The sequence below is a fragment of the Somniosus microcephalus genome, chromosome 24 (assembly GCF_052327205.1).
Source record: "Somniosus microcephalus isolate GS21.2 chromosome 24, FLI_Smic_1.0, whole genome shotgun sequence".
NCBI classification, from domain to species: domain Eukaryota; kingdom Metazoa; phylum Chordata; class Chondrichthyes; order Squaliformes; family Somniosidae; genus Somniosus; species Somniosus microcephalus.
The window spans coordinates 7,938,935-7,954,444 of NC_141010.1; the positions used below are offsets into that span (position 1 = coordinate 7,938,935).

Sequence of the window (15,510 nt, forward strand, 5' to 3'; positions counted from 1 at the left end):
GCCTGCATTCTACCCATCATTAGTGGTCCTACACTTTAGAATTCCATGCACTACCCAAGGAACCACTACAAAGCTTTTGGTCACACTTCCTTTGGTCTCCTCCTTTTGCTCAGACTTCATTCTCTCTGATTATGCCTGTGAAGCACCATGGGACATTTTTCTATCAAAGGCATTACATAAATGCAAGTTGTTTGCTGGACCTTTGTGTGCACAAAAGTTGCATGATTTGTCTATGCAAGTGACAGCACTTCCAAAGTAATTCAGTGGTTGTGAAGCACGTTGGACTGCCCAGAGAAGTAATGAAGCATTACACAACTGCAAGTTTTCTTGAAAAAAAGTATTGCAATGGTTATTATACATGATGCCCCACTCTTCTCTACGCTGAGCAGGACATGGGTTTGTGTCTAATTCCATAATCGCAGTTGGGATAGAGGGTTTAAAGACAAAAGGAGTCAGTCTTCCTCACATTGTCCAGCAGCACTAGCAGGAGTTTTGAAGGAAGTCATCCACCTGATCTTTCAGCCAAGGTTACACTATGCAGAGATAAGAACTTCCACAGCAGCTGTTTATTTCTCTGGAACCTCAGATCCTGAAGAGATATACCTGGGCCCAAGGCAGCAACTTCCAGTAGCTGTCCAAGTCTCGAATTTGCTGTGCCCAATTTGGCTGCTGCGTTTACGATATTACAAGTGACTACACTTCAAAAAGTACTTCATTGGCTGTAAAGTGCTTTAGGACATCTAGTGGTTGTGAAAGGCGCTATATAAATGCAAGTCTTTCTTTCCTCAACTATACAACAGGCATGTGTTTTAAGTGACAACTTCCATGATACCAGCTGTCTTGAAGTTCTACATGTCCAATGCCACATCCATCATTACAGGGCAAGTAGGCGCTTCAGCTCAGATGTGGACTGATTTTGCTCTCCCCATCCCACTCAAACCCAGTGAGAAATTGCACTACACCCCTTAGAGCAATTTCTGTCAACTGTTGTCAACATCAACAGTACCTGTACAGAACTGCCTGGTTTAAGTTATGGAAATTTCACCACTGCCTGTTCTCAGGCTCCCTTTTCCTTATTCTTTGCTTCCCCAACCATTTTGAACCAAGTCAGCACTTCACAGATGAAGCAAGTGTTAATTTCAGGAAGGTACACGTGTGGGTTGCAGTACTTCCATTTGATAACTTATGTAATTTTGTATGACGACCAATCAAACCCATCACTGCTGGACTAATTCTGTTTAACAGATTAACACCTCATTAAGTAAAAAGCCAGTGTTTCAAAAGCACCCTGCTTTCCTAGTGGGCTGCTCAGTATCAAGGGGAGGGGTCCATAAATCCAATACTCAACTCATTTACATGATGCTTTAAAAAAAAGGTATAAAAAGTCTTGTTCACTATTCTCGCAGCAGGAACCAATTATGATTCAAGAGAAACAATTTGAAATAGGAGTCAGTGTCAGCCGTGGCTAGCACCATCAAATATCTAGGCTGACACTCCGAGGAAGCGCTGCACTGTCTGAGATGCCGTCTTACAGATGAGACATTAAACCGAGGCCCTGTCTGCCCCCTCAAGTGGATATAAAAGATCCCATGGCACTATTCCGAAGAGGAACAGACAAGTTCTCCCCAGTGTCCTGGCCAATATTTACCCCTCAAGCAACATCATTAAAACATTATTTGGTCACCACATTGTTGTTTGTGGGAGCTTGCTCTGCGCAAATTGGCTGCCGCCTTTCCTACATTACAACAGTGACCTCACTTCAAAAAGTACTTCATTGGCTGTAAAGTGCTTTGGGACATCCGGTGGTTGTGAAAGATGCTATATAAATGCAAGTCTTTTTCTTTCTTAAAAAAAGACACAGAAACAACACTTACTATTCTCAGTGTACTTTATTATCCTGTTTTCTACAGCTGAAAGCCCACAGGACAGCAACAGGTAGCACTGAGGAATGATCAGAATTCCCCATCAGTACGATCTCCAAAGTACAAAATAAAGGCATGAAAAGGCCCAGACCTTTCCCAGTATGCAATTATTAACTGGATAAAACACCCTTTTGCCAGTGTAAATACATGGTGCCTCTCCTCTCAGCCTGCACTGAAGTGGTATGAACAAATGCACCAAACTGCATTCACCTTCTGACACTAAGGCACATATCCAATACCCTGTATACAGTTGTATTACATCATTGTGTGGAAGTATAGTTATTTCAGCGATCACATAATGTAAGACTAAGTACAAGTTGTGCTGGGGAATGTTTTGACACTTTTTAAATTCAGACTTGGTTGGAAAAAAATGCCACTTTCGTTTTACAAGTGTCTCCGGTTTAGTTAACGTCTGATACCAAGTGCAGCGAGACATCAATACCACAATTTTTCTTTTTATTTTCCTAATCAAATAAAAGCAGATAGATCACCAAGCAGTTTGAATGGCATCCTACATGCCTACTTTCAATATGAAATTTGATTTTTTTTTCCTCCAAACTCTTTAGAAATCCAAAGCATGACCTGAATACAATTAATAAATCTTTGGCACTCTACGTTGTTTCAGCTGCTACAGTACAAATTGTGGAGGGGAAAGGGGTTCCAAAGTGCTATCCGGCAGATTAGGGCATGATGCATTTCCATTTTGATTTCTTTAACCTTTTCAAATCCCTCTGCATCATTTACACTTTTCACAGTTTTATTTCTCTTTACAGGGGAAGAAAGGCTTTTTTTTAATTCTTTTAAAGAGATAGTATCCTTCATGATGTGAAGAAAAAGCGACAAGCCCTCAGCCAACTGGCCACCGATTCAAAAATACCTGGTAGGCAAAGATGGTGGTGTGACAATGGTAGCAAGATACAACAGTGGAGATATAGTTGCCATCTTGACCATGTAGAGCTATGTTAAGGTCATTCCCGATCATGTATGTCACCGGCCACCACGTTTGCTTGACCACGATCCCTTTGTTAGCCTACATGCGCTGAATTTAGAGGTATGGAAAAAAAACACCTAAACACACCATTTATTTATCTATCCCAGCCTTCTTGTAAAACACAACGCATCGTTATTTTTCAAAGCAAATGGCAGTAACACTGCTAAAAATAGGCCACCTTTTATTAAAGGTCTATACAAAATTTGTTGCATTTTAGAGAAACTATATGGATATTTTCAAAAATAGTTGGAATAGGTTAAATGGCATGTTGCGTGGATCTGATTCAACGGTTTAAAATACAGCCAATGCAAGCTATTTAAAAAGGGGATACCATCTCCTTAAACTAGGCTGAAGACTAACTGAAAGCTTCGCACAAGGAAGCTCTGAGCATTCATCAGTGTTTCCCAATAAGAGCAACTCTCATTCAATTCTTTTGTGCTGCTTCAGTAGATTCAACTCTTTAATGCAAATGCTAACCATTTAAGTAAATTGTAATGAATCTGAAGTAGAGAAAGTGTATGCCTTCTCACTCACACACACTCATCCCTGACCAAGAACCTCAACCTCATTATTCATGCACGAATTTCCACGTAGTACGATTACATCAGCCAGGCTGAGGATCCAATTTTCCTCCCAGCAGCAATGTTCATAATCCTTTAGAATTTATTTTCTTAAAACACTCCCGCTGTTTGACAGAAGGGGATTTCTTCTCGTTCTTGTTGCAGGTTATGTTGGCCTTTTTTTGTTTCGGCGTTCTGTCCAAGATACTGCTGGATCAGGTGGTGTGATGCAAACCTCACTCACTCATTCTCACATTCTCAAACATTCAACATCCTTGCACACTCCTCACTTCTGTTCCAAAGATTTGAGAATTCCAGTGGGGTCTCAGGTGTCCTCCTTATCCCAATGCTGTCAGAAATCTGTAACAAAAGACCGCGGTTGAAAATTCTCCAATACAGCTGTCAAAACTCAGGGTGCTATAGTTTTGCCGTGCCATCGAGCTCAAATCAATGCATATTTGAAACAGTTTGATCACCTGTATTTTTTAAAAAACCTATATAGAACTGCTGCTTAACAATACAGTGCCAAAAACTCAGTGAATCCTTTCTACCTCTCTTCCATCCTGATAGCACAGTTGCTGGCTCTTCTAGAGAAGGAAGACCTTTAGGAAACAACCTTTTTCTGTTGTTCAGCTCTGGCCAACGTTCGGTTTAATCCCCGACAGGGATGTCAGATCCTCTGAACTCCCCCCTGCCCTACTGCAGTATCTTCAATCTATCCTACTTCCAGTCTACCTATTCAGTATTTGCTTGTATTCATCCCATATCAAAGTTGATCTTTCTAACCCTTCAAACCAGAACCCTTACAGCATTACTTTCTAAAGTTATGGAAGCTATCAACTCTGAACTGATCACCGATACAAGTGTTAGCACAATCCATCATCAACAGTAGTTTTTTTGCACAGCTGTTCCATTTGTGATTTTGTGACCCAGGTTATACCCCTCAAAAAATCGGCACCAAAAAAACTTTAGTGAATCAACCGTCATCGTCCTGGACATCCCCAAATACTGGTAGCATGATTATGGTGGTGTGGGTTTTTCCTCAAAATTGTTCCCTACTTTGGGTGACTTAACCTCCGACTCCTTGCATGAACTCAGGCTCGACAGTGCTCAGCGACCTGCTCCAATCATCCAATGCCATCAACTCTTTTGCTGATTCCAATCAACTTCCTTCATGCCTTCAGAACGTAACCTCTAGCCCTTGCAGCCCAACAGCTGAATTATATTTTGATATTCATTTCCTCAATGAGCTACTGAAAATTTACTTTCAATTCTTCAAAACTTTAATTTCCTCAAGACTAGCCCATCCCACAGCTTTACCAACTAAATGTTGCATAATGCCACCTTCTGTCCTTCATCTCCTGACCTCATGAAACCGCCACACCACCGCCATTGATAAATCTGCCTCCAAGAGCTTGCCTTCCTCTTCAATAATTTAAACTTTCTACAAAGTTCAAGTCTGTCTAAGACTGCTCCTGTATCTGGGGAGGCTGCATCTGAGGAGAGTATTCAAAAATAGCTAGTCTGAGCTCATTTCCTTCGCTCTTTCATCACAACCTCTGCCATTATTTTATTGCCATCATCAGTGCTCCTCTGAACTTTGTTCTTGCTCCGAGTTACAAGTATGCTAGCTCACTTTTTAATACAATGACGATGTAAGGAAGATGATATCAAGTCTCAATGCAGTCTTCTGTTCTAACTCATTCTCTCAATTTCTCATAACAGGAAGCTCTTGACTTGTGTCTTTCCTGATTCCAACTTCTAAAACTCAGAAGTTTGAGTTCTTGAAGTTGGAAAAAGGCATCACTGGTTTATTATCTTGTTCATTCTTAACCATGGTGGCATCATGTACTACAGACCATGGCCCTTGTAGTTTTACAATATTTTTAAAAAGTACTAGAAAAGCTTCATTATAGCATTTTAAAAATTACCCATTTTTGAAGTAAATTATATAAAAAATTTAAAATAATGCATTTTGTTTTAGTTTACTTAGCAGCATAGAAATTTCTTCAAATAAGGTTCAAATAGAGTGCAAGATATGTAGTCAATTCCTCAAAAACAGCAATTTGCTATCAGGTAGTGAATGGAGGTCAATCACTTCCCACCCAAAATTAAAAGGCATCTATGGACAGACGCACATTAAGCGACTAGCTCAATGATGGGACTGCAGAGGCCTGCGGGCCACTTGGTCGCTGTCTGAAAAAGGAACAGGACATAGCTAAGGGAAAATAAAAACTAAAAACATGCTCCAAAGATTTTGTAGCTAGGAATCCCTCCTGAAGGTCATTTATGGGAATACCACATCAAGTTACAATTAGGATCACAGTGCTGCAGAGACTCTGTGCCTGCACTCTGCTTTATTTCATACTGGTGTTAAAAGCTCAGCGTGTCATTCTTCACAGGATTAATTTGATTTTCCTTTTGAACAGTGCACTGAACTTGCAGCTTAAGTGGGAGCTATATAACTCTCAAGACAGCCCACTATATCAGGCAAGCCCTCATCCAGCAATGAGCAAGAGGCAGAGCAGAGTGGCTAGTATGCAGATTAAAAATGAACAGCACCAAATTCTCAGCACTCCAGTGAATTCAACCATTTTGTTAGTTTTAAACTTAGTGCAGCAGCTTTGAAATGCCACCAACATTCTGTGCCGAATGAGCTCCAAGACCTCGTGCTCATCCATCCTTTTTGGGAATGCCAGGACACACAAAATCCAAACTCTTGATGCTGCCACACAGGAGTGTGTTTCAGAACTGGAAAATTGGAAGCTACTTAGTAGTGTTTCTTCTGTCTAAAAAGCAGATTTGTGCTCAAGTCACTCCTGCTTAAGGGCAAAAGGTGTACACCATATTTCACCATTGATCCCAATTTGCAGTAGATTATAAGACTGGTACTAGAGACAGAAAGAACTGAACAGAAATGGTGCAGTGAATATCGCTATACAAATTGTCCCACTGAAAGTCACATGTATTTCAATAGCAGGTTAGAGGTATTCCACCGTAAAAACAGGAACAAAGCAACTGCAGGTAGCCAACTTAATAACCATAACTACACAAAAGGTGTCTTACCAAGCTTGATTTTTCAGTTTTCGAAGCTCTTTAGTAGCCCATGTAGCCAAAGTTTTAGTTTTGTTCGTTTTTGATCGTCTTCCTTCAGTCAAAAGTTCATGTATCATAGGCCTGGCTTCAACTAATTTCAGTACATCCTTCCCAAATGCTGTACACAAATCTCTGAAAAAGCATGTAAAAAAAATGAATGCAAAAATCCTTGAAGTTACAGAAAATAAATTGATTTCTACTTAAAGATGAAGCTATTTCCCCCCCTCCAAACATGCACTTTTAGAATCTCTTCAGAAAACTGCAAGTTGATATGCAAAGCGTTGCAACAGGCAGAGACTACAAATGAAAAGTCATCTGACATTCAGAATACAAGTTCAGAAAGAATGTGTGAATGGGGCCATGCAGTTACTTACCTGGAAAACGTGCTGTGAAAGAACAAAAGTTGTAAACATGAACAGTTTCTAGTAAGTAGTTGTAACTGGATCAGCCATTTTGCTTCTTATCCCAAGCATGCTTACCCTATCAGTCCAGCAGCACAGGCTACGACTCCATCTGTGTGATCTTCATCTCGTGCAATGTGATCGATAAAGGAGAGAATGAATTCGACTCTTGGTTGCACCAACATCACATCAGCTGCAGAAAGAAATTTTGCAAGTTTGTTAAATCTAACAGCTTTTGAATTTAACAGATTACAGATTTAATCATTCCATACAATTAAACTTACGATGTACATTTTCTTGGTCACCCTTCAGACCCTGAATAATGCCAGTATATGCCTCCAGACAACCTTCTCTTAGTTCGTTCAGGTAATCCACCATATCATAATCTGTCTAAAAATAAATTTGAATCTTAGCACAGCTGCCTAGAATGTATACCCATGCCATGAAGCAGCAGCAGTTTAGGTACAAGGTAAATGTATGACAAGATTTTAATAAATCATGGAACAAAATAGACTGTATGCAAGGAACTAGCTATGAGATTTTTATTAAAAATCTTGCTTAAAGTTACTTATTTCATTTAACAGATGAAAAACTATGGTTTTATAAACAAGATTTATTTAGGATATAAATTCACTAAATTACAATCTATATTTAAAATGATGGGAAAGTTCCAAATTAGTTTAGCGAAAGATACCAACTAATTGGCTTGCGAGATGAAACAGCATTTTTTTCACCAAAAGACAAAAATCTAAATTTGAAGTAGAGGGGTGTTAGATGTTTATGCTGTACTTACTTTGTCTACTTGAGCCTGTGAAGCCTGCTGAAGGGTATCCAGGACAATATCTAGATACTTCTTAAATTCTCCTGCAATAGCAAGGGCAATATCCCCAAACACAGATAGAATCTGTGGCTTGACAGATCGGTGGACATTTTCATTCTGAAAAAAAAACATTTTGTCCAGTTAAGTTCAAATTACTTCAAAATTCTATTAACATTGCAAAACATTAAAAAATACCCCGAACCCTGCATTTAAAAACTATGCTGCATTAGTGTCATTCAGGAAATACTTCCTTTACAAAGCAGACTGTATGGATTACTACTTTTACAGATGTTGAAACTTTAGCATTAAGCTGAAATAATGTAAATGCAGACAGGAAGCATTCTGGAAGATTTAAAACAAAATTCAGCTTGATATTGTGTACACAAACTCACCCCCAGATTCTCCAGCAAGAGTTGCATCATTTCGTCACAGAAAGGCAGCATATTAGATTGCAGGGCCCTGCACAGGTCACCAACTAGGCCTACTGCCGCAAGACAAACCTTCAACAACAAACATTACCATCAGAGAGTTTCAAAACACAAAGCTGTCAACTTTGGCAAGCCAGGTTCTATTCCATAATTATAGTTAATCCCAGCAAGTATCCTTTACACTTGCACAACTGAAGTTAATCTACACTTCACTGCGCTTTAGTCAGTGACGGCACTACTGTGATTCTGTAGGCATGGAATTTCACCCCTGCCAGCTTTCCCTGCAACTATTTTAGAACCAATACCAAGTGTTCGGATTCCAAATAGCGTCAGGTGACATTAATCCCTATCGACAAGCAGCTCCCTCATTCCCATCCTACACAATTCATGTGCAGTTGAAGCCTGCAAAATTAAATGCATGGCAATTATATAACCGTAGTTCAAAAAAACCACCAATTTCACACTTTCACCCAAACAAAAGTTAAGTTGGCAGCTATTACTGGGGACTTGAGCTGTTTTGGTCCCACAAGAGATGCAGGCTTCCGACATGCTGGTCTTGCAGAGCAATCTGAAGCCTACATTCTCAACTTGGTTGGGGGTGTTACTGAAACTGTTCTTAAAGTACTACAAAGTACTAGAGACCAAAGTACTAGGGTCTCTGGTTAGTTAAACCAAGTTCCAAGTTAGCCATAACCAGGAGATACTGTGCTCAGTATATGAACCAAAACAACAATCTGCATTTATATAGAGCCTTCAACGTAGTAAAACATACAATGGTGCTTCACAGAAACGTAATCATACTAAAAAAAAACACTATAGTCTTAAATCCTTTACAAATACAGGAAATCACCTGCAAACATGTTTCATCATCACAAGATTACTTGCAGTCAAACTTAGCCAATACTTTAACTATAGAGAATTATCAGCTTACTTATAATCACCACCTTTAGGAAAAGCACGGCTAATTATTGTAATTGTAACACTGGAAACCTCTATCCCCATCAGAGTCAAGTGGGTGCCTGCTCAATTTGCATAACACCACTTTAAATTTTGCAGGCTAGGTTGAGCTCCATAATAAGCTACTGAACTGACAGGCAGGAAATGCAACATTGTCAGAGGTGCCCTCTGCTTGTGCAGGCGGACAAGATCCATGACACAACTTAGAGTAAAGCAGGAAGTTTTTCCAATTTTGTGGCCAACATTCAGCCCTCAACCAACACTGCCAAAAAAGATTAACTGGTCGTTTATCTCATTTACTGCGCGGAACCTTGCTGGGGCTTGCCTGATCATTCATGAAGCATCAGAGAGGAATTTTTAAAGAGGACTTCTGAGTTGGCTCCAGGTCTTTCTTTTTTTTTGCCTCTGCCAGCAGCTGGGAGTGGGGCAGAGGAAGCATTGGTACATGGGACTGAAATCTGCCAAAAGACGAGGGCGAGCACTAATGGCAACCTTATTTGCCTAAAAAATTGTAACTAGACTTCAAGAGTAATTCACTGGCTGCTAAGCGTCCCAAGGATGTAAAAGACGCTACATAAATATAAGTTTTTAAAAAAAAAATCAAATTTACAATAGGACCAAGTAAAGACAACTGGCCATTTTTTTTTTGGGGGGGGGGGGGGGGAAAGAGAGAAAGAGATTTTAAAAAAAGAGACAGAAAAAACATCTAAACTATACCTCACCTGCAAGTGTCTGCACCAGGGATTAGATAGAAAATTTCATCACCTAGCAAATACTCCATCACCTCTTCACCCCCTCCCCCACAAAAGAGCCATCAGATTCTTACCTGATACTCTGCATAATTCTTCAGTCCAATCCCTAGGTACGGTTTGAAGGCATCCATGTACTTCAAAAATTCTGAACCTAGTACTATAGAAAAAAAGTGTTTAGATGCATAACTTACTAAAGCTTGAAAATGATGTGGAATCGGGAGAATAGTTGCCATCAAAATTTAATCTGCAGGTTTAGCAGTTACATTCTAATTTGGCATTTTTCTACATTTCAGTAGATACTTTACTAAATTGAATTAGTAGCAGATTCTGCAGTTTGTAATACCCACAGAAAAATTCTTGCTTAAAAATAAGATCAGTTGGCCAGTCAATAAAAAGATAAGAGTATTTCAGCTGTCTTCCCATGGATGCAAATTAGCCAAGTAGTAAACGATATTCAGCTTTCAATGCATACATCATTTAACATTCATAAGCAAAATACAAATTTTTGGACCTATTTTCAATTCTAGGATATAAAAATAACTCAATGTTGTTCCATTTTGGTGCAAATGTTCCAATTATCCAAGGTTATTGCACATCAAAGGTTCAACTTCTGTGACTATAACACTAAAATCTATCCATTTCAAACACCAAGATAAAAAATGAAACTGAATTGAATCTGCCCCATTGAGGTGCTCCTGTCTAAATCCCATTTATTATCACTGCTGTTTCACGTCCTGGTTCCTCCTCTCATCACAGCGTCCCCAAAGTCAGACTCTGGTCAGCTCACCACACACATTCATACTTCTTCCACTATTACATTGAAAGATAACACTAAATACACCAGTCTCAAACTTTTAACTTGGATAGAAGTGATAAACAAAAACACCCATCTTCCAACATTTTGCATTACCTACACAAATGAAGCGTTCAAACTAATTCTGTAATCAAATACAAGAGGGGTAAGCATGGGCAGCTACAGTCTTTCCAGACATGGGTCACCTCGGTTCAGTTGACAATACTTAACTCTCAAGTTAAGTGGTCATGGCTTCAACATTCACTTCAGCACATAATTAGTGCAGTACCCAGGGGCGACTGATTGTTGGAGGTGCTATCTTTCAGATGCTACACTAAGTTACGGTAAACGTAAAATGATTCTAGGACATGATTCCAAGAAAAAACAAGTGTCCTAGCGAACATTTCTCCCTCATTCAACATTCCACTCAAAAACAGATGAACTAGTCATTCATCTTGTTTGCCTTATCAAACTTTGCTGTTCCAAATTAACAGCTACACTGGCCTACATTTCAAAAAGTAATTACTGGAGTGCAATGAGTATGTACTAATGCACTATATAAATGCAAGTTAATTACAAATACAACCCAACAGCAATCTACTACAATTTCACTGCCCACAGGTATCTTAGTGGTGCTAAGCAATAGTTAGGCACTTACGGCAAGGAAAATAAAAGGCCGCCTAAAAGGCTCTTCACATCTCAGCAGAGGAACTAGGCATAGTCGTAATCTACTCTGACACAAGGAGGGAAAATATATAGAAAGGATTTACAGTTCCCTTGATGGCCCTGTTGAGTAAATAAGCTGCTGGGCAGGGGAGGAAAAAAGAAAAAAAGTCAGTGTCATGTGTTAGGTTCAAGTTGCCAAAGCCAGTCACCAGCATTAGAATCAGAATGGTTACAGCACAGCAGGGAGGAGGCCATTTGGCCCATCGAGCCCATGCTGGCTCTCTGCAAGAGCACTTCAGCTAATCCCACTCCCCAGCCCTTTCCCCGTAACCCTGCAATTTATTTTTCCTTCAGGTATGAATCCAATTCCCTTCTGAAAGCCACAATTGAATCTGCCTCCACCACCCTCAGGCAGTGCATTCCAGATCCTAACCACTCACTGCGTAAAAAAGTTTTCCCCTCATGGCACCTTTGGTTCTTTTGCAAATCACCTTAAATCTGTGTCCTCAGGTTCTCTGCCCTTCTGCAAATGGGAACAGTTTCTCTCTACTCTGTCTAGACCCCTCATGATTGAGCACCTCTATCAAATCTCCTCGCAACCTTCTCTGCTCTAAGGAAAACAACCCCAGCTTCTCTAGTCTATCTACGTAACTGAAGTCCCTCATCCCTGGAATCATTCTCGTAAATCTTTTCTGCACCCTCTAAGCCCTTCACATCCTTCCTAAAGTCTGCCGCCCAGAATTGGACACAATACTCCAGTTGAACCGAACCAGTGTTATATAAAGTTAAATCATAACTTTCTTGCTTTTGTATTTCATGCCTCTATTTATGAAGCCCAGGACCCCGTATGCTTTTTTAACCACTTTCGCAACCTGCCCTGCCACCTTCAACAAATTGTGCACACATACCCCCAGGTCTCTCTGTTCATGCACCCACTTTAGGATTGTACCCTTTAGTTTATATTGCCTCTCCTTGTTCTTCCTACCAAAATGTATCACTTCGCACTTCTGCGTTAAATTTCATCTGCCACATGTCCGCCCATTTCACCAGCCTATCTGTCTTCTTGAAGTCTATCACTATCCTCCTCACTGTTCACTATATTTACAAGTTTTGTCATCTGCTAACTCCCAAGTCATTAATATATATCAAGAAAAGCAGTGGTCCTAGCACTGTCCCCTGGGGAACACCACTGTATACCTTCCTCCAGTCCGAAAAACAGTTCATCGCTACTCTATTTCCTGTCACTTAGCCAATTTCGTATCCATGCTGCCACTGTCCCTTTTATTCCACGTGCTTCAACTTTGCTGGCAAGCCTATTGTGGTACTTTATCAAACGCCTTTTGGAAATCCATAAACACCATGTCAATTGCATTGCCCTCATCAACCCTCTGTTACCTCATCAAAAAACTCAATCAAGTTAGTTAAACACAATTTGCTTTTAACAAATCTGTGCTGGCTTTCCTTAATTAATCCACACTTGTCTAAGTGACTGTTAACTTTGTCCCTGGTTATCCTTTCTAAAAGCTTCCCCACTACCGAGGTTAAACTGACTGGCCTGTAGTTGTTGGGTTTATCCTTACACCCGTTTTTGAATAAGGGTGTAACATTTGCAATTCTCCAGTCCTGGCACCATCCCCGTATCTAACGAGGATTGGAAGATTATGGTCAGTACCGCTGCGATTCCCTCTTTAACCTCTCTCAGCAGCCTAGGATGCATCCCATCCAGTCCTGGTGACTTATCAACTTTAAGTTCAGACAGCCTTTCTAGTACCTCCTCTATCAATTTGTATCTCATACAGTATCTCCACTACCTCTTCTTTCACTATGACTTTGGCAGCATCATCTTCCTTGGTGAAGACAGATGCAAAGTACTCATTTAGTACCTCAGCCATGCCCTCTGCCTCCATGCGTAGGTCTCCTTTTTGGTCCCTAATCGGTCCCACCCCTCTTCTTACTACTTGTTTATTATTTATATGCCTATAGAAGACTTCGGAATTCATGGCCTACTGTAATAAATTGTTTGATCTTTGAGCGTTTGCTGTACAACTGTACATAATTTGGCTGCTGGCTGAATGATTTGAGTAGAACTCAAATTCAACTCTAAGAGAAGAGTAGCATTTGAGTTGGCAAATAAATTGATTCTGGGTTCCTTTTAATTTCAAGTACCAATGCCTAGATTGGAACAAAAAAAACACTTAAATCTGACTCATTACCCACACAGATGGAAAGACAGAACTACCAAGAGTAACTGGTATTTAACACTCAAAAATCAACACCAACAATCCAAGTAAGCAGGGAAGTTAGCTGTATAAGTCAATGAAAAAAAGCAATACCGACACTAAATAGAGGAGCTGAAAGCACCGATTATCTTAAAATTAATGCAATTTTTCCACTTCACTCCTTTAAACGACGAGACACACCTTCAACGAGAGTGCTGACAGCCATGAGGGCATCTTCCTGCACACCTCCAGAGCCAGCAGTGCTCTGGAACATCCTTAGCAGCGATGCCATCACCACATCTGAAATCTGCAGTGCGTCCTGGTGCTGGACCTTGCGCAGGACATTCTAAAACCAAACAGAAAAGTAACGTTTATTAAAAAAGGAAATAAATGTATTCACTTTGGGAAAAAAAAAGCCTTCAGATTCATTCATAATCACCATCATGTTTCTGCGTGGTGCATGAACTTGTCATCACCAGACATAACCTAAGCAACAAATTTAAGAAAACAATGTATTACACACAAACCCAAGTTAATTCAAAGTACTAATTTAACAGGTCAAATAACTGCCTTGCAATTCCCTTGGATACCGATAATATTCTACCTTAAAGCTACTTGTTTTATTTGCATTTCACCTGCTCCAATAAGCTAATTCAAAACGGTCATGTTGAAGGCCACCCTGCAGAGGCCAAGATAGAATATTGATGAAAAACATGTTATCTAATGACAACAGCCACGGGGAGCCCAGCAAAGCACAGAGACAGTAAAGTGTGGTCCGCCACAAAATCAAACCCAACCAATATCACCAGAACATAAAGATATATGGGAGAAAAACCAAGTTACCTGTAGAGTAGCACACAGCAGAGACTGAAGATCATTGTACTGAATTCTGTCCGAGGTACTTTGAATGTGAGACTGAATGGAACAAAAAGCAAGATTAGCAAGGACTTTTATAGCCATTTTAATACAACATCCTTCGGCATATAAAAGGTAGGTGGGGTACTGCGTGACGTGTCACATTGTCACTGTGGTCGCCTGGAACTCATTTTGATCCCCTTTAGGGGCCAGAGGATTTTTTCACATTCCCCCGAATTGGTCAAGGATTTTTGTGTTTTTATTTGCCTCTCCCAGATTATGTGGTTACTGATGGGCGAGGCGATCACAATGTTCAGTTGCATCATGACTGTATGGGATAGGCCCTGTGGGCCAGTTGGTTTTTTCTTGTCCATCACATTTGCATGTTGGTATCTTTTTGGTGCCTATTTGCCAGAGGAAATGCAGCAAATAATTCTCGGAGACAATAATGACTGGATTAGTAAATATATAGGCTAAATACTATTGCACCCCACTATTTTTTGTATTTAATCACTTCTCCTTGAAGTCTCCCTGCATACTTTCTATCTACATCAATGTTACATCACTTCATGGCAGCATCTTAGGGCATAGGTGTGTGCTTTGCCCTTAAGTGGCAGGATGTGGGTTTCCACCTACAATTCTCAATTAATTTTCACCCCCATTATGTTTCTCAAATGCTCAAGTATTTTAAAGCACTTTTGCCAAAGAAACCTCAAAGAATGTGAAAAGGAATTTAATAGTTGAGACAGGTTAAACAGCAAAAAGCACATAACTAGATTATAACTTTGGGCATTCAGTTCTCCTATTGGCACTTTGGCTGCAGTTGATCAGTCATTAAATTGTGGAAAAATATTTGCTGTCCACAGTATTCAGAGCGTGAAAGAATTAAAATTGGACACACAAGTATATCTGTTTAACCTCAACAGGAACAGTCAACGAAAGCTTTTATATACACCACCCACTTACACACCACATAACTCCATTTGCAATACTTTCCATCTTCCCACACTAACATTTTTGAGCCAGAATAGCAATTTAAGATAAAATGTG

General features: G+C 40.0%; 1 protein-coding gene across 2 annotated transcripts in view; it reads right to left on the reverse strand.

Moving 5' to 3' along the window:
- Positions 1–1,870: 1,870 nt before the first annotated feature.
- kpnb1 (karyopherin (importin) beta 1) overlaps positions 1,871–15,510 on the reverse strand; it is a 42,923-nt gene continuing 29,283 nt past the window's right edge. For both annotated transcript variants that reach the window (XM_085966182.1, XM_085966183.1), the window contains 9 exons: positions 14,449–14,520; positions 13,807–13,951; positions 10,002–10,084; positions 8,183–8,290; positions 7,764–7,907; positions 7,255–7,360; positions 7,049–7,163; positions 6,540–6,701; positions 1,871–3,833 (listed from right to left, as the gene is read on the reverse strand). In XM_085966182.1, coding sequence (XP_085822308.1) covers position 3,833; positions 6,540–6,701; positions 7,049–7,163; positions 7,255–7,360; positions 7,764–7,907; positions 8,183–8,290; positions 10,002–10,084; positions 13,807–13,951; positions 14,449–14,520 — 936 coding nt within the window. In that variant the 3' untranslated portion in view covers positions 1,871–3,832. The remainder of the gene's footprint in view (positions 3,834–6,539; positions 6,702–7,048; positions 7,164–7,254; positions 7,361–7,763; positions 7,908–8,182; positions 8,291–10,001; positions 10,085–13,806; positions 13,952–14,448; positions 14,521–15,510) is intronic.